The 18,434-nt window shown below is 39.4% G+C and overlaps 1 protein-coding gene across 2 annotated transcripts in view; it reads left to right on the top strand.

The window, feature by feature from the left end:
• The window catches only part of LOC115791776 (cell adhesion molecule 2-like), a 224,573-nt gene extending 208,145 nt beyond the window's left edge, over window positions 1-16,428 (top strand). The window contains exons 8-9 of one of the 2 annotated variants that reach the window (XM_030746014.1): window positions 8,306-8,428; window positions 9,292-16,428. In XM_030746014.1, the coding sequence (XP_030601874.1) occupies window positions 8,306-8,428; window positions 9,292-9,410 (242 nt within the window). In that variant the 3' untranslated portion in view covers window positions 9,411-16,428. The remainder of the gene's footprint in view (window positions 1-8,305; window positions 8,429-9,291) is intronic. The other variant, XM_030746015.1, reaches the window with a different exon arrangement.
• The last annotated feature ends 2,006 nt before the right edge of the window (window positions 16,429-18,434 follow it).

Genomic DNA, 18,434 nt, shown 5'->3' with positions numbered 1-18,434 from the left:
TTAGGGACATTGTTTAAATTTCAAATGATTTCTTTTCATTGCTGTTACAAAGTGCTTTGAATTCAAAAGAGCTGATTGTGCTCCGCAGGTGACGGTTTTCTGTCTGTAACCACACATTCACCTATTCAAGCTCATTCAGACTGAGGACAAACCTTTTGTGAAAACTCAATAAGGAAAAAAAATCCTTGGAGGGATTTGTAACTGTTTTATTCTATTGATATCGATCTTGCTTTTAAATGAAGGACACAGGTAAGCCAATGTGATGAACACAAAACGTAGTTTCTGGAGGGCAAGTAGCCAGGGCAGCTGTTTTAGCTGCTGTGTTTAAACCGGAAAGGTTCAGGCCGAGGCATCCCCGGGGTGAAATGGTTAACTACCGGACAGTGCTGACCACCTTCTCACCACTCTTTAGACCATAAAGCTTTGGAGCACTGGAGAAATTAAAACATAATGCAAAGGTCTTTCCACTTATTGCCAGGAAAGCTTATTGATGACCTGTCACATTAACTCGCTTTGGGGAAGAATTATAGCAACAATTTGGAATAAAGTGTAGAACAGAAAAAGAGAAATCATTAGATCCTGGGGCTACTGTTATGAATTACATGTAATAGCCCTTCTTTTCATTAAATCCCAATGGCAGAGGACACTTTCAGCAGTCTTGAAGAAACACACACACACACACACATACACACACACACATATAGAAGCAGTCCAATTTTTTTTTATTGACAGGAAGTGTTATATGGTCCTTTTATAAATCCCCACCACCACCTCAAGTTGGACTTGTGGTGGCAGCTTACTTTGTCCAAAATCACTCATTTCTTTAAGCTATTATTTGTGCTGTTCCTGTACTGTAGTTGGTGCCGTTCTGGAAAATATTTGAAAAGCAGCTGCAACACATTCACAATTTACCACAAGTGTAACACAGATTTTATCTTTCTGCTTCTTCCTTTGTTGGATTTTATTGCTGTTTTGAAGAGGTTATGGATTTTTGCAGAATGTAGAGCTGCTTTGATAGATGATTCTTGCATGAGACTTAATTAATTCTTATGATTAATTATCTTGCTTTGCTTATAACTCCATGCTGTTACCCTGCTGACCACAATTTCTTTTCATTCTGCGAATAAAAAAAAAAAAAGAGTGGGTTGAATATTCAAGATAGTGTCCACATGTGGGCTTTATTGAATGATTAGCTGAAGTAATTTGTTTTCAGAATCTAATTAATCCACATGACCCAGCAAGCAATAATGTGCAAAGACACACACAAACACACCAACACACACATCTTGGTAACATCTCCTCTTTTTTTTTAAATTCTCTCATGTGCTTGGGTGCATGCATTCAAAGGTGGACACACAAGTGTCTTTTGGTCCTCTGCTACAGCCTCCAGGGACTCTTTCATCTTGGCAGTAGAGCCAGCATTAGATGCAGATTGGTGAATTTCCAGTCTCAGCCAAAAAAGTTGGGCATAATTGACTCACTGAACAAGCAAAGTCTGCAGGCACTTTTCACCACTTTCTCCCCTTTACTTTCTGTCTGATTGCAGACACTCTTCCTTTTGTATCTGTGGCTTTAACTTTGTGTCACTGTAGAGGAATTAACACAAAGTAACAGGTGTTTCATTTATGGTTTAATATGAAGCGTTTTCAAATGCTGTTGTAGAAAAGGCTATGAATAGATACATTATTACCTATAACACACAGAAAGCTATGGAATTCTATAAGGGAAGTAGTCTGTTTAACTGTGTAAAGCTACATGTAATCTGAATGCCCTGGACAGACACTTGTCCATACATAGGTATGCAAGTCTATTCCATTCTTGTGACCAAGAGAATGTTCGCTTTGACTGAAGGAAGAGCTGATTATAGTTTGATGGTCAAAGGTGAAAATGATAAAAATACAACATTTTACATCTAATAGCTCAAGTTCGGATGGACATGGATGTAAACTACAGGTTGATTTGTTTGTGGCGGCACACACTACACATTTTGTTTTTATATTTAGATAAAAAGGGTTATGTTATGAAGCTGTATCTTAACTGCACAAAGGCTCAGTTGGCCATTCAATACCACTTTGTACAGAAGGCTGCAGAGTTTAAATATTCCACAAACAACCAAACAGAATTGCTGTCATTTTATATAGATAGATAGATGGATAGGTAAATAGATAGATATTCACTGGCCACTTCATTAGGTATAGCTTGCTAGTACTCGGTTGGATCCCCTTTTGGTGTCTTTGTGTTGTGGCACAGATTCAACAAGTTGCTGGAAACATCCCTCGGAGATTTTGGTCCACACTGGCATGATAACATCACACATATTGCTGCACATCCATGGTGCCAGTTTGTGATGATTTGAGCTTTGTGACATGGCACATGACATCCTGCTGGAACAGCCAAAAGATGCATACTCTGTGATCACAAAGGGACGGACATGGTGAGCAATAATATTCAGATGGGCTGTGGTATTTAAACGATGCCCATTTGGTACTAAGTGGCCCAAAGTGTGCCAAAAAAACCATTCCCCACACCATTACACACCACCAGAAGCCTGAACCGTTGACACAAGGCGGGATGAATCCACGCTTTCATGTTGCTTACCCCACATTCTGGCCCTACTATCTGAGCGTTGCAGCAGAAAATCATCAGACCAGTGCAAGATTTTTTTCAGTCTTCTATTGTCTACTTTTGGTCAACCTTTGTGAACTGTACCCTCAGTTTCCTGTTTTCAGCTGACAGGAGTTGCACCCAGTGTGGTCTTCTGTTGCTGTAGCCCATCTTTTCAAGGTTCAAACATTGTGCTTTCAGAGATGCTCTTCTGCATACCTCAGTTTTAACAAGTGGTTACTTGAGTTACTGCTGCCTGCTCAGCAGGTCCTCTTGATGTCTAAATGCATTGAGTTCCTGCCATGCGATTGGCTGATTGGATATTTGTGCTAACGAGCAGTTGAACAGGTGCATATAAAAAAAAAAGTGGCTGGTGAGTGTATAAACACACAGGGAAATGACATGCTGCTATAATTGCTGTCATTCCTAATGGCTGGGCTGCTACCTGTAGGTAGAAGAGTAGAGATGAAGACAGCTGTATCTGTTTCCTGCAGCTCAGAATTTGATGGTGGCTGTAAAGCAGTCAACATTTGCCAAAAAAAAAAAAAAAAAAGTAAAAACACAATTAATATATCCACACAAAAACTGAACTTTTTTATATTTCACTATAGCATGTTATGCTTTTTTTAACTGTATTTTAGTGTTCTATCTATACTCTGACACTGAGGTTGCTCTACAGTTTTATTAATACAGCAGTCAGTCAGAATCAGGATGGGTGATTCAGATGTCATAAATATAGGCTGAATTCAGCATCCTAAAACTCAGGGATACAGTATATTGAAATTATTTAGTCTGTTTGTGGATCCACTTCAATCTGAGCAATATTACTTCAATTTATTGAGTACTACAGCTTCTGTGTCTTCATACTGTGGGTATCTGGCCTTTTTCTGCATACTTGCGCTAATGGGCACTGACAGCTTTTCTATGAATTTCTTTGAAATTGCACAGAACCGCCATAAAAAGCAGTTTTGTTAACCGCCTCTGATGTAAAATTAAATTCCCCGATAAATTTCAAGTTGTTGTTTTGGAGCTTTTTTCCCCCATTTTATAACAAATGAAAGTAACGGTTTAAAGGTTCCAAACAGTGTGCATGCAAATATCAAAACACACTTTAATTACACTTAGTAAATGGGTAATAAGAGAGGAACAGCTGTGTGAGGGACACACTGTCACATTATAAGCACTGGTGTTTTTGCACAGACAGTTTAGTTTTATGATGCAGAGAAGAGGCAGAGGTGGGCTCATATTTTTTCCCGCAGCACCTCAAAGCAACAGGCATCATTAACCAAAAAGAGCAGTCCCCAAGCCAGGAAAATGTATAGGCTCCATACATGTGCTCATTTAAATTGACTGGTATCCCATTGCATAATCATTTCATTAATATGCAATAAGTTTTATATTACCTGGTGAAATTGTCAGAAGTCATACTCTAGTATCCAATATTTTTTTTTCTTCAGTGTTTCTCATGAATAGAAAAAAAATCTGAGTTTCTGTTGTTGCAAACTAATATTCTCTGTTCAAGCATAATGATGTGCTCTGGCACACTAAAAGATTCCCTGGCCCACCGCACACACACATACACACACAAGGACACTGCAGCTCTATAAGCAGCCCATGCTTAAGCTAGCTGCTGCTCTATTGATCTGAGCAGCCACTGCTTCACAGAGCTAAATCTAAAACTGAGAACAGAAAGAGCATAATACAAAAGAAGAAAAGGTGCCTGTAGGGGATGAATTTTAATATTCACAAAATTATGACCGAAAGGGAAAGAGAGGGAGAAGGATGCACATTATGTTAAAGCAGCAGAATGGAAAGGACATTTGAATAGCTTACGCTGTATGACGAATTAAAGCATTCTGTCAGTTCGGATGAAAGGCAGTGCAGTGGATGGTGTTCAGCTATAACAATAATTTACACATGGCAAACATTTGGCGTGATGTTCTTCAGACGCTGACAGTAAATAGTGTTTGAAAAATGAGATAAGGACATGCAGTTGACATGCACTGTGCTGCTTTAAGAAGCTTTCTTTGACACTTAAGCTGCACACATTTCTTTTGCTTATGTGCTGCCTGTTGATGTAGCAGCCCTGTTGAACCAAACTAGCTTAGGGTTAGATACATACATGCCAACTGTGCCAAAGGAGTCTTTGTGAGTCACAGTTGTAGATAAATTGTTTAATATCTGCTTAGGATTTACAGCACTTAGTCTATCACATTCCCGCTTAAGTATATCATTCTTTATATTTTTAATACACATACATTTTTATTTCCAGCCTTTACACAAGCTCTTAAAATGCACACAGTTTCTCTGTTGCATACGCTTCCACAGTAACCTCCATATGGAGCCCGGATCAATGGAAGAGATCAGATGAGGAGTTACACTTTTGGCTCTCTACGGCCATACAGTGGTTCACAGAAGACCTGAACTCTCTTTAATTTATTAAACAAGCCCAACTCGCAAGGCCAGGCGACAAGGAGGGTGTTATAAATATTAAAAGAAGAGTTTGCTCTGCTACGCTCTCATATTAAATCACACAGAGAAGAATGTATCTGCCCTTATTAAAAGATAATGTGTTCTGGAGCCATAAAAATGTATAACCCACAACTCTAGATCCCTCTCCTCATTCCCCTTCTTTCCTCTTTTGTCTTGGTCCAAGTGAAATTTCAGCCTTTTTGTGTCCATCAATCTCTCTTTTGTCCCTTTCTCTTTGCATCTTTTGTACAGTGTTGTTGTATTTTTTTCTCCATCCTTGAGTAACAGCTGACTAGAATAGAATACATAAGAACAGAAAAGATGAACCAATTTTTTATTTTTTTTTTTGGAAACCACTCACACATTGCAAGTTAACTGATTTTGTGTTGCAAGCTTTTGGCACTCCATGAATATCAAGTTCATGGAGTTCTCTGGAAATTTCATCTCTAATGCCACATACGCTTCCATTTAGCTTGAAAGGAGCTTTAAAGGGTTATGAAATTTTGAACATTAATGAAACAACAAACAGCTATGTAAAGATACAATAAATGCCACCCTTAAGCACAGAATGAAGTCATGCTACCTCTGTTTGCCATAACCTGGCCATGCCTGCATGTCAGCCCAACACACGCTCTGTACTTCTCTAATCATTATGTATTACATATCAGAACCTGATGTAAGAATTCTGAATCAGTTGGATCAGACATTAAATCATCTTCAGCCGCCCACCTCCCTGGTACAAAGTCTGTGAATGTCTGATTGAGCCCATGTAAGAAAAGAGCAGGTAATTATCTGGATAATTCAGAGCAAGTGAAAATTATGTGTCCTGCAGCCTGCACGCTCTACCCATCAAAATGAGTATTTCCTGCAGTGAGAACTTATCTTGTGTTGAGAAGCTCCTGTTGTATTCTACTTTTAAGGAAGGAACACTTCAGGCCTGGGCTTGGTTATCTTGACGCTGTATGGAATTCATGTGTAAAAAGAGAGCAACCACTAGCAGCACATTGTAAAATCTTTGAAAGATCCACTGTATGTGTGGTGCAGTGAAAAAGACTTACTTAGCAGGGTGGATGAGAGGCAATAGGAGAAGAAGATAATGGTGGTCAGAATGATCCAGTAAAAGCAGAACCTTCTTATCCTTGTCAAAACCCACTGCCTACATTACCCACAACATAACCAGCTACAGTTTGGTCAGAAATTCAGCTGTTTGTTTGGGGTTTTTTGTTTATAATGTCTAAGATCTGGCTAGTATGCTTCTTTCTAATGCAATATCAGCGGACACCCTGATTTTTATTTTTGAAACCTCTGTTTTTCAACTGCAACTAACAACAACTCAAGTAACATCACTTAAATTCACTCGTCAGACTTTGAGCAGCTCCGTCTGTAGCTAAAAAGGCTCCCCAAGCAATCACCAATAAATCAATAAATGTGTTACTCTTGTGAGAGTCTTTTAGCAATTGGGGGGCGGGGGGGGGGGGGTAGCACAAGGTGTAATTAGTGTTATAGAAATTTATTCATGTTTGAAATATATTGAGTATAGAGACCCAAAATAAGGACCAAATGGGTCATGCTTGTTTTTTTGAAACCGCTGCCCCCCCCCCCCCCCCCCCCCCCCCCCCCCCCCCCCCCCCCCCCCCATGTCCTTCTTGAAATGTAGATTGTAATCTATACAAAAATCAGACATCAAGTTGTTGATGTGTGCAGCATGGTCATGTCTTGTCAGTGGCTGACTTGGGCTGTAATAGCCAGACTGGAGTGGAGCAGTCAGACAGTGATAGTGGATGATGGTTTAAAAAAAAAAAACAACAACAACAACACTCACAGTCCTGACAGGTAGAGGTGAAGAGACACAACCATGTGTGTAACTTAATGCCCTAGTCCTCGCCCTGCTGGGTCCTGCCAGGGGAACATTCCTCTACTCTTTGCTCCACTGACCAAGCAGAACTGCGGCACAGTAAACCCACAAACGCCTGTCTGTGTGTGTGTGTGTGTGTGTGTGTGTGTGTGTGTGTGTGTGTGTGTGTGTGTGTGTGTGTGTGTGTGTGTGTGTGTGTGTGTGTGTGTGTCCACTGGGAGGCAGTGAAGTGTGACAGCCTGGTCACTCAGACCATGGAGACTTATGGAGCGAGAGCAAGCCAGCTGTTCAATTTGGCCACATGGGCAGACAGAGAAAGAAAAGGAGAATGCTGAAGAGAAACAGTGTCAATATACGACGTGTGTTGTATGTCTAAACCATCCTCCTATCACTGCATCCCCTGCTCTGACATTGCTGTATTTTAGCTATCACGAGCCCACACACTGCACACAGACAGGGGCAGGGGCAGGGTTGTATGTGGCATTCCTCAGAGAGGATAATGAGATAAGTGCTAATTTCTCAGGTGTCATAGACTGATATGAATAATACAGGCCATTCCCTTACCCATCTCCCCCACTGCTGTCACTGTCACCTTTTTTTTTTTTTTAGATCCGCCTACAGTGTGTCCGTATGCTGTCAGTGCATCAGTGTCTTGTCTTACCTTGGATAACCTGAAAACCAGACTTTGTGAAAAGAGAGAGTCAGTGCGAATAAAGGAAATAAGCTTTTGTTGGAAGAAAGGGAAGCCTTTGATGGATTTTTGCATGAGGTGTGGACAGGCAGATTCTTTTCTCTTTCATGACTATCATCTCTACTGCTTTTCCAACAGCTGGAGACCTGTACTGACTCCTAATTCATTTCCCTAACAACAATTTATCCTGGCTAAGAATCAGAAAGAGATTGATCTCCCCTTTTTATTTCCCAATTTTCTATGTGATGATTTATTTACTGTGTACTGCTCTTCCACTACTGCCCTGGTTTGCATGTTGGGGACTCCTATGGCACTGTGGGGGTGGTCCTGAATTATTCACTTCCTTTTTCCAAGTCCCTCTTTCATTCTCTTTTTCCCTCATTTTGCAGGGCGAATGTGTGTCTGCTTGTCTCTTTGTGTAAATCCGGTGTCCGTCTCTCCTCTCTTTTTATTTTATTATTCTCAGAGAGCTACGAAGCTCTGCTCTGACTGCATGATGTGAACGAAATGATAGCAGCTTAGAACAATGGTTAAAGCAGGAATGAGCTGGAAATAATCATCTCCTTCTTCTTTGCTCTGTTTTGTACTGACTGCCTTTTGCTCTTCTCTGCTCTTACTCTCTAACCTCACCGATTGGCACTTTCATCAGCTCTCTTTATTTTCCCGTCTCTGTCTTTCCTCAGATCCCAACGCTCTTGGGCAGCACGGCACTGACCATGCCTTGATCGGAGGAGTGGTGGCTGTAGTGGTCTTTGTCACCTTGTGTTTAATCATTGTTCTGGGAAGATACCTGGCCAGGCATAAAGGTAAAATCCACAGTGGACCAAACAGGGCTCATGGAGCCAGTGAAGCATGTCCTTCTTGTCCCATTAGAATGCAGGCCTTTCCAATTCCCGAGTTACCCCTTACGAGTGTAGAACAGAAGTGGGAGCATCCACACATCGGAAATGTCAATGAATATGTGCCTTTCATATGCAGCACAAAATAATAACACATGGTTATTATAATTCCAACATATCTATCTTCTTATCTATAATTTGAATGGATTTTTATTCCACGGAGGACCTCAATATTATTTTAATTTAGTTGTGATTTGCGGCTTTGACTTTGGCATCACAGAAAAAAAAAGCTTCCTATTCCCTAAATAGGCAAACAATGACAATGGGAGGGCAGAAATTCATTTACACATTTAATTGGGCTTTCTGTGTGTGTACTGTAAATGACATCAGTTCACACATAAAAACTGATTGACTCTCAAAGTAACTAGGTATAGCATAGCTCTCTAATACATGCAGAAAGTCTGCAGAAAAGAGAGTTCAAAGTTGCTGCTCAGTTTTCTTCACTAATGCTGCAATATTAACCTCTTGGTTTAAACTAAGAGCTGCATCACAAAATTTGGACTTGCAACTTTGAGTTTTGATGGCCACCGTGCACAGCGTAGGTGGTGTTGACGCTATTCGGCTGGATCGCTTCAGTGTTTCATAAATTCACTCTGCTGTATTTAAATACACCACTACAGTACCCGAGCGTCTCATTGTTTTAGATATGAATAATGTAACACTACTGATGTTGTCTTCAGACTGTGTTTTTCGCCTCAGGCAGCCAACGCCATGCAGGGCTGCTTAGTATTTGCTTTCCTTAATATAAGTTTGTTTTTTCTTTGCCACAGGAACATACTTGACAAACGAGGCCAAAGGAGCGGATGATGCCCCCGATGCCGACACAGCCATCATCAACGCCGAGGGCAACCATGCACACGCGGAAGAAAAGAAAGAATACTTCATTTAGACTGCAGGGGGAGCTGTGCAGCTCTCTCCTTCTCCTTTCCTTATTTTAATCTCTGTACTTCTTCTGTCTTTCTGTCTCCCACTTTTTTGTCCTCACCTCTGGCCGCTGCCCCCATCGTGTCAACAAGGAACCCACAGGCAGTCCACAAACAGAGAGGTTCCCAGTGTTTTCTGTCCTTTACATCTTGTCCTTTATTTTTTTTGTTTGTTTTGCTTTTGCTTTTTTGCCAGATGTTTTTCACAGGCAGCTTACTGTTGCTGCTGAAGTTGCCCCTTTATCACTCTCTTCCTCATTTTCAACATGAATACCTAGAAATCTGTAAATCTACCATGACTGCTCCTTAGCCCTGTGGTTCGTCTTTACTCCTCTTTCCCACCAAGTAGACACCCAAACACATATTACCGCTCACACATGCCCACAAACACATATCATATCTCACATCAACACGGTGCCTAAAAATACAGACGCCATTGAACTTCTGTCAATGCCTTCATGTATCGTCTGTCAGTAGCAATGTAAATGCTTTGTAGATGGTTCTCTGGACCATCATTTCATTGCTTAGCTCACAGCTTTTGATTATGCATTGCGTCTTTTTTCTCTCTTTTTTTTTTTATTATTTGAATGAAGATCTGTGCTATTTACGCCTTATACATGTCTGTCACACTGAATATGGTACTTTTAGGTGATCCACCTCTCCCTATTCCATCTCCCTCTAAATAGAGTTGTAATTAAACAGTTGACCCTTGTAAGATACGAAGAAGGATTTGTGTAACACTGTAGCAAGGTTTGTCAGATAAGTGTATAATATGATTTTCATTATTAGGGTAGGAGTAATAAAGGGTAGTGTGGTATTGTTCAGAGCAGAGAAAACACACCAAAAATATATGAAAGATGCTAGGTCAAGCATTCCTTTTCAACAAACATAATCAAGTATATAAAACCACTTGCTAAATCTGCTGCCCCTGTACTTTTACCTGTATAGTCCTGCACCGTCCAGGCAGCAGTTTAGCTAAACACCATCACCTTCAGTATCATCTGGACAGCTTACGATAGTTTGTGTTTTCCTTAAAGGGTTCAGGTGTGCAGAAAGAGTCACTCTCCTCTCTCTGTATAGGCTGTATAAATTGTATTCAAATAACTTTAGCTTTCACTTTGAATAATTTGCGTAATGTTTGTCACACTGAAATTATTTTAAGGCTTGAGGACCCCATGAAATGTAAGATCAACTATAAGGTGTTAAAACAAGACCAGTTAAACAGTAGGTAAATCATTACAGTTAAGCCAATAACATCTGTTTGACTACTATCTTTTATTTTATTCTGTTACCACTAAATTTTTATTTATTTTTTTAAGTAAGCTTAGCACAAAAAATAAGGATATTGTGTTTGGTTGATTATTTCTTTGTTGTGACAATGCTTCTTGGCAATCAATCTTACACCGTTTTAAAGCCAGTTTATTTCCCCTGAAATGGTGCCATATTTGCAAAGAAAATGCATTTGTGGGTTGAGCAGCAGACCTGAGTTTGTGGGTTGTGAAAAACTTGCCAAACCTTCTCTGCCAATGCCAAACAGCTTATTCTGCTATTGACTCCTGTTTTGAGCGTCTGGTACCCCAGGTGCTGACAATCAGGTGCTTTATTGGCACCTGATTAGCAGCGTCTGTGAGCATGGACCTTGCTACAGCAGTCATGGTGTCTGCTCCAAGCATGCCACATTTGATTCTTCAGGATAGGGCCTGTGCCATAGGGCAACTTCAAGCTGGTGTTCTTCAAAACCAAGTTGCAGCATTATTTGGAGTGAGCCCTCTCCAAATTGAAGGGGGATGTCAGAGACAGCCTGCAAAGTAGGCATCCCAAGAAGACAGGTTCCTCACCCTGTAGGCACTTAGGAACTGTAAGCAGTCTTCTACAGATTTGCAGTCAAGTTTTGCAAGAAGGTATGGCTGACTGCTCTCTACCCAGACAATCTAGAACAGACTGCCAGGAGGTCTGCCATGACTGCCCTTCACCGTCAAGCCCGTTTGCACTGGTGTTGGCAACATGTGCACTGGAACCTGAACATGTGGAGGAACGTTATGTTCAGCGATGAGTCCAGATTCTGTCTACAGCAGTTAGATCAGAGGGTCAAAGTATATAGAAGAAGTGGAGAACACTATTTAACAAATTGCCACAAAGACAAAGAGAACACTATGCTGATTGCTGCACCAAAAGGGTAACAGCTTTTGGTGGAGGCAGTGTGATAGTGAGGGGCGGCATCTTCCTCACTGGAAAAGCAAGGCTTGTCATCATTGGAAGGCAACCAGTGGCAATCCCATATCTCCACAGTCTGGGACCAAACTCTGTCCTCCAAGATGACAACGCTCGCCCCCACAGAGCAGGTTTATCAGAGACTACCTCCAGAATTTGGGAGTGGAGAGGATGGAGGGACCTGCCTACAGTTCTGACCTCAACCCCCACTGAACACTCGTAGGATCAGCTTGGTCGTGCTGTTTGTGTCAGAGTGACGAATGCTGATTGAAGAATGGGATGCCATCCCACAGCAGTGTGTGACCAAGCTGGTGACCAACATGAGGAAGAGGTTCCAGGCTGTGGTGGCTGTGTATGGTTCTTTCACATGCTACAGAGGCCCCTGTTTGTGAATAAATGGTTAAATTGCCAATATGTCTTATTTCTTTAGATTTCAATCATCCAATCCAATAAACAACACCAAACAAGAGTCAGTAGCAGAATAAGCTGTTTGGTATTGGCAGAGAAGATTTGGCAAGTGTTTCATGGGTGCAATTCACATACTAAACTCTGCTGATCAACCAACAAATGCATCTTCCTTAGAAATGCGGCCCCATTTAAGGGGATATAAACAGGCTTTCTTGCCAAGAAGCATTGTTAAAACAAAGAAATAATCAACCAAGCTGCCGTCATCAACTAATCACGCTTTTTATACCCATTTCGTCACTCTATCTTCATAAACTCAACTTTCATTTTCATTTCACGGGGTCTTCAAGAAAAAAGAGAAAAGAAAAAGAAATAAATGGAGTGCTGGGTCATGGATCTGCAGGAGCCTCTTTTCCAAAACTAAAAACTGAAAACAAATAGAAAAGCACAAAATTGTTTGAATGAGTTACTGTGTTCATTTGCCAACAACTAGATCGCCTTGTGAATGGTTCTTTCATTCAGATGGGTAATTGGCAAGGCTGTCTTTGATTCAGTTCTGAAGAAAAAAGAAAAAGTGCAGTGCATCTTTTTGAAAATATAAGCTAAATCATGTTTTTATATATATATAAAAAAAGTTTCTAATATTTTTGATTTTAATGGTTAAGCTCCCTGCTGTATATTGTGTCTGCTACAATGTGGTTGGTTGTGAAAATTGCTGTTAAATTCTGGATTCCTGTATTTGTTCAAATATGTATATTAGCCACATTATCTAATTCCTTTTTCTTTTTTTTTTTCTTTTCACTACATTATCCTTATTAGAAAAATTTTTAAACAAATATATTTTGTTTTGGCGCAAGGCATGTATATAATGTGTGAGAACTAAATTTTGGTAATACACATTAGCATGTTTTTGTTTGGTTCTTTTTCATGTTTAATTTATTTGGAATTTAAATTTATTTAAGAGAGAACCACAATGAAGGTTTATTTGTACCTTAATTTTGGAAAACAGTGGCTTTGTGTGTTTGCGGCATGACCTTAATTGCTACAAATCTGAAGGAGTTGATATGAACATATGACAAAACACACGTGTAAAACTCTGTAATGAGAAGAAAATCTGCATTTGACTTCAGCAAATTTGTAAAAAAAAAAAAAGAAAAAGAAAAAAAATACAATTTAGAACTGAAATCACTAGAAACATTATCTCCAGGCTGGTGGCAAGAAGGTTTCCACATATTGAGAGAGCCATGGCGTATCACAGTCAGCAACTTTTGCTTTCTTCTCTGCCTTTTGTCTTTCATCAGTTTGCAGGAGTTTGGCTGTGAAGGAACAATCCTAAAGACCTAAAGGCAAGGCACTATTCTACTACCAGGGAGCAAATTATTACCAAGGATAATAATATTTTGGGCCCAGGCTGTCTCCATTTTGGTGGTCAATTTACTGTACAACATTATGCAAATAGGGTTAGCAAGGATCTTTTGTCTGTATTTTGTAACTCGACCACGGTTCGAGTGAATCACAAGTTGGGAATAATTAGGTCAATCCGCTCACTTTTAGCCTCTCATCACCGATGTAGGACCACAGTTTCCATATTTCACACTTTTAGTGCACTTAATTCAGTATAGCACTATTTACAGATTCAACTACAGCATCACCACAAACCTTTTATACAACCAGACTGAAGCGTTCTAGACTGGCTCTGGTCTTAGCACACCTTGGCTTTTACGTGTGTAGATGCATTTCTCACAATAATTTAACGTCTTTCTCTCTCTCTGGTTTTTTTTTTCTTCACTTTTGTATCTCGTTCTGTTCATTGTGTCTTAAATCGCTGAAGGTGTCAATCACATTTCCTGTTGCTTTACACCTCCACCTTTGAAATAAGAAAGTGGTTGAATGAATTTGTTGATTCTGAAGTGAGAGAAACAAGTTTGGCTGTTTCTTATCAGACGCACTCAGAATCAACCAGGTCTGCAGTGATGAGTTGATGCTGGCATTAGTAATAAAACAGGTGCCATTTACTCAGTTATGCACTCTGACCGATGTGGATATTTCTTAGTAATTAGTAAAATGTGTATTTTGTTTTTGTTTTTGATTTGTTTTTTGTTTTTTTCTGAAACCCACATGTAAATATTTGTTTTGACATGATAGTAATGAGCTAATTTGTTGCAAATGGCTTTTTATAATCATTAGACCAAACCTGAATCTTGTTTAATTTGTTATTTTAACAACCTGGCACATACAATCATGCACTATGACAGGATCAACTGTAGCTCTGTTATATCTTGGCTATCTTTGTTGTATTTCTTTGTTGTTGGTGGTTTAAAATAAGCTTTAAACGTGTTGCCTCCTTGATTTTCAGCATTTATTGGTTGGGTTAATATTCACTAGATCACAAGCCTTTAATTTCATTCTGGCAGCAAGACAGTAATGGCACTAACATAGCTGCTGTGCCATTTTCATTGGGCACAAGTCTGTTTTGTGGGATTGTAAGTCTCTAATTTCCTGGCTCCAAACAAATCCACTTTCTTCAACTGAAGGTGCGAGTCGGGGAGCTGAGGTTGTGCATTTATGCAGATTTAACTGTGCAATACTGGCAGTAATCTCGCTATGAAATTGCACCCAGTTTTGTGAACAATTTTCAGGTTGGTGGAGGCACATACACACCTGTGCAAAATCACATAAATAAAAGTTTCATGTATAGGTTACTGTTTGCCTAAGTTTTAAAACCTGGAAAAATTTAACAGATTGAAGTGCACAAAACTCACCTTTTATGGGATGTATAGGCAGTTTCCAGTGGGTTACACTGGCAGATTATTTATAGTTGCACAGTTCCTTGTAGGTTTATGAGATCATTCGCTTTGAGTTGATTAAACCTTCAGCAGTAATCATGTTGTGCGTTCTGTTTTGAATGCAAAAGACAGTAACTGTGCAAACTCAAGTTACTCCTGACTATGTGGGCTGATACAGTGTATTGTTGCCTAACAAAAACAACAAAAAAAACAGATTTCAGCATATCTTGTAAATTCAAAGGCCATCAGAACACATATTTGGTTATCTGTATCTGTGCCTTGTGATTCTACGCCTCAAGTTTGCCACCGGACCACCCTCCTGCCTGTCGTTGTCATTTAAATGGGGATGAGATGAGTTGATTGTTAAAAAGCTTGTCCAGATTTGCTGCTACTGTGTTGCGCATTCATCTGACAGCAGCCGCTGTCCAGCAGCAATCATCACACTGCGCTGACCCCGGAGCAAATCGGGTCACAAAGCATCGCAGGCAGTGATGACACATTTTTGAGCATTTAACTTCCAGGAAATTAGAGGCCCACGTTAATATTCAAAATATCAAATTCTGCTTATAAACAGATCTGAGAGTAAAGGACACTTTGGGCTATAATCTGTCAAAATTCTCCTTTTTTTTAATCCAATGGTTTATATTTTTTTTAATGGTAAATGTGTTCTCTGCAGTAGTGCGTATAACATGACATGGCCTGTTCCTGTCCCATCTCTCCTTCAAATGTCTTTGCTGTACAGTATGGCTTCAGTGCACTTCTTTATTACTCTGCAATAGTGACACAAGAATCAATCAGCCCAATTTCTTTATTGTCACACTGATGACAACATGTGACACAATCGCATGTAGTGATGTGTTTCTTTTTTTTTTATTAAATCTGTTTCTTTTGTTTTGCATCTCAGGAATATATTTCATTTAGTTTTTTTTTTCTTTGTTTCCTGTCTTAAAATGGGGACTTGTGAGCACTTTTCACTGCTAGTCCCTGTGTGCTGACACCATGTACTTTTTTTTTTTTTTTTTGAGTTTAAGATTATCACAATGATAATAAAAATGATTCAGTGACTCTTCAATAATCCTGTCACCTTGCTGTCATTGGAATATTAGACTTAGGAAACTTTTTTTTTTTTTTATGACCACTGACTTGAAATACTGAGATTTAGAAATATGCTGCAAATAACTGAGTTTCAACAATGATAGAAGGTGTCGTTAACAGAATCTAATTTTAGCTTATGTTATGTAAGCAGTTCAGTGCTTTTTGTCCTTTATCATAATGTTTTCCTTGTAGCAACACACATCTTTATGTATATCAGTCTTTAGATGGCAGGTGTTTTAAGGCACGATCTCTCACTAAATACAAAATATCCACAGTGAGCTCAGTAAAGATCAGGATTAGAGCTAGACAAATGTTAGTTCAGCTTCTGATGTACCTTGGTGAAATAGGGGGTTTGATATCAAGCTGTACAGCGAAAGCTTGATTTGATATATAGCACCGTAACGAAGGTGTTTCTCTCCCATTGTCTGTGGGATTTATTATATTTAATTTAGAGGTTCGTATGTATGAAATGAAATTGTTGAATAAATAGTTGCGAAAACATCTGTATAAGCCTGATTCTATTTTTTCAGTCATCATTTTCCTCTTGAAAACCTCTTACTTCAGTATTTCTCAACTGAGCGCTAATGATACACAATAAATACGCTGGAACCATCTGAATTTGTCCTCATGTGGATAAACACAGCCACACAAACACTCACACATACTTGCAAAAACACAAGAAAGCTCATACATACACACGTGTTCATGAATTTTTATTAACAAGAATAATTCATGTTGTGCTTTTGTACCCTATGGTTGAGATGGTACTATGATGCCATTCACTTTATCATGCGGTGTCTTTTTAGCTGTCTCTCGTGGGTTTTTTTTCCCATATTAATACAAGCCCCAGTTCCAAAAAACATTGATACACTGTGTAAAATGTAAATAAATATAGAATGCAATGATTTGCAAAGCTCATAAATTTATTCACAATACAGCATAGAATACCAAAAATGTAAACAGATATTTTACTATTTCATGGAAAATATTAACACATTTTGAATATGATGGCAGCAGCTCATCTCAAAAAACTTGCAACAGGGGGAAAAAACGGTGGGAAAGTAAGGGGTACTAAAAGGAAACAGCTGGAAGAACATTTTGCAGATATTTAGGTTAACTGGCAACAGCTCAATAACATGTTTGTGTATAAAAAGTATAAAAAACAGTATCTTAGAGAGGATCTGGGACAGACATTGTGCAAAAATTTCAGAATAATTTTCTTGGTGTAAACTTGCAAAAACTTTGAATCATCTACAGAATGTAACTCAACAAAAGATTCAGAGAATCTGTACAAATCTCTGTGCACACTGAATAAGGGCAAAAATCAATATTAGATACCCATGATCGTCAGATCCTTAGGTCAGCATTAAAAACAGGCATGATTCTGTCATGGAAATCATTGCATGGGCTTAGAAACACTTCCAAAAATCACTGTTTGTGAACACAGTTCACCGCGCCATCCACAAATGCGGGTTAAAGCTCTATCATGCAAAGAAGATGTGAACATGATTCAGAAATGCCCCTGTCTTCTCGGGGAAAAAGCTCATTTAAAATGGACTGAGCCAAAATAGAAAACTGTTGTGTGGTCATACAAATCAAAATTTGAAATTCTTTTTGGAAAATATGGACACCGCATCCTCAGGACTAAAGAAGAGCAGCTTATCAGTGCTGAGTTCAAAATCTGCATCTCTGATGGGATGGGGTGCGTTAGTGGAGTTTGCACATCTGGAAATGCAGAGAGCTATAAACAGGTTTTAGAGCAACATGCTTCCATCCAGATGACGTGTTTTTCAGAGAAGCCCTTGCATGTCTTATCACAACAATGTAAAACTGCATGCTGCAGCTGGTACAACAGCATGGCTTTGTAGCAGAAGAGGTTGAATGTCGAACTGACCTGCCTGCAGTCCAGGCCTTGAAAACATTTGGTGCATCATAAAACCAAAAATAGTGCACAGAAGACTGAGGACTGTTGAGCAGCTAGAATCTGATAAGACAAAAATAGAACAACATTCCTTTCCCATAAGTCCAACAAGTGGTCTCCTCAGTTGTTAAAAGAAGAGAGGATAATGTTGACATGTTGCTGTCATGAAATTCAAAATGACCTTATTTCTTTATGAAATGGTCTGTTTTCTCAGTTTAAACATCCGATATGTTCTGTTGTGAATGAAATCTGGGTTTATGAGATTTGCAAGTCTTTGCGTTCAGTTTTTTGCTCATATTTTATAACTTTTTTTGGAATTGGGGTTGTATTTCCTTCAAAAATAGTTCTATCTGAGATATGCACGAGGAACTTTGAAATTAGTCTCAGTAAATCAGGAGAGAGGGGTTCATAGAAAAGTCATTGACAAGAATGAGGAAAACCTGGTGATTTATTTCAAGCCCATGTTGCTGGGGAGAAATCACTGTAGCTTGAAAGACACTGAGGGGGATAAAATGCAGAGGAGATCATTCTTAACGTTTCTAGCCATTATTAGCATCTTCAGCTCTGCCACC

The sequence above is a fragment of the Archocentrus centrarchus genome, chromosome 14 (genome assembly GCF_007364275.1).
Source record: "Archocentrus centrarchus isolate MPI-CPG fArcCen1 chromosome 14, fArcCen1, whole genome shotgun sequence".
NCBI lineage: Eukaryota > Metazoa > Chordata > Actinopteri > Cichliformes > Cichlidae > Archocentrus > Archocentrus centrarchus.
The sequence above is the reverse complement of the archived record's forward strand: the minus strand, read 5'-3'. Positions and strand labels throughout refer to the sequence as shown.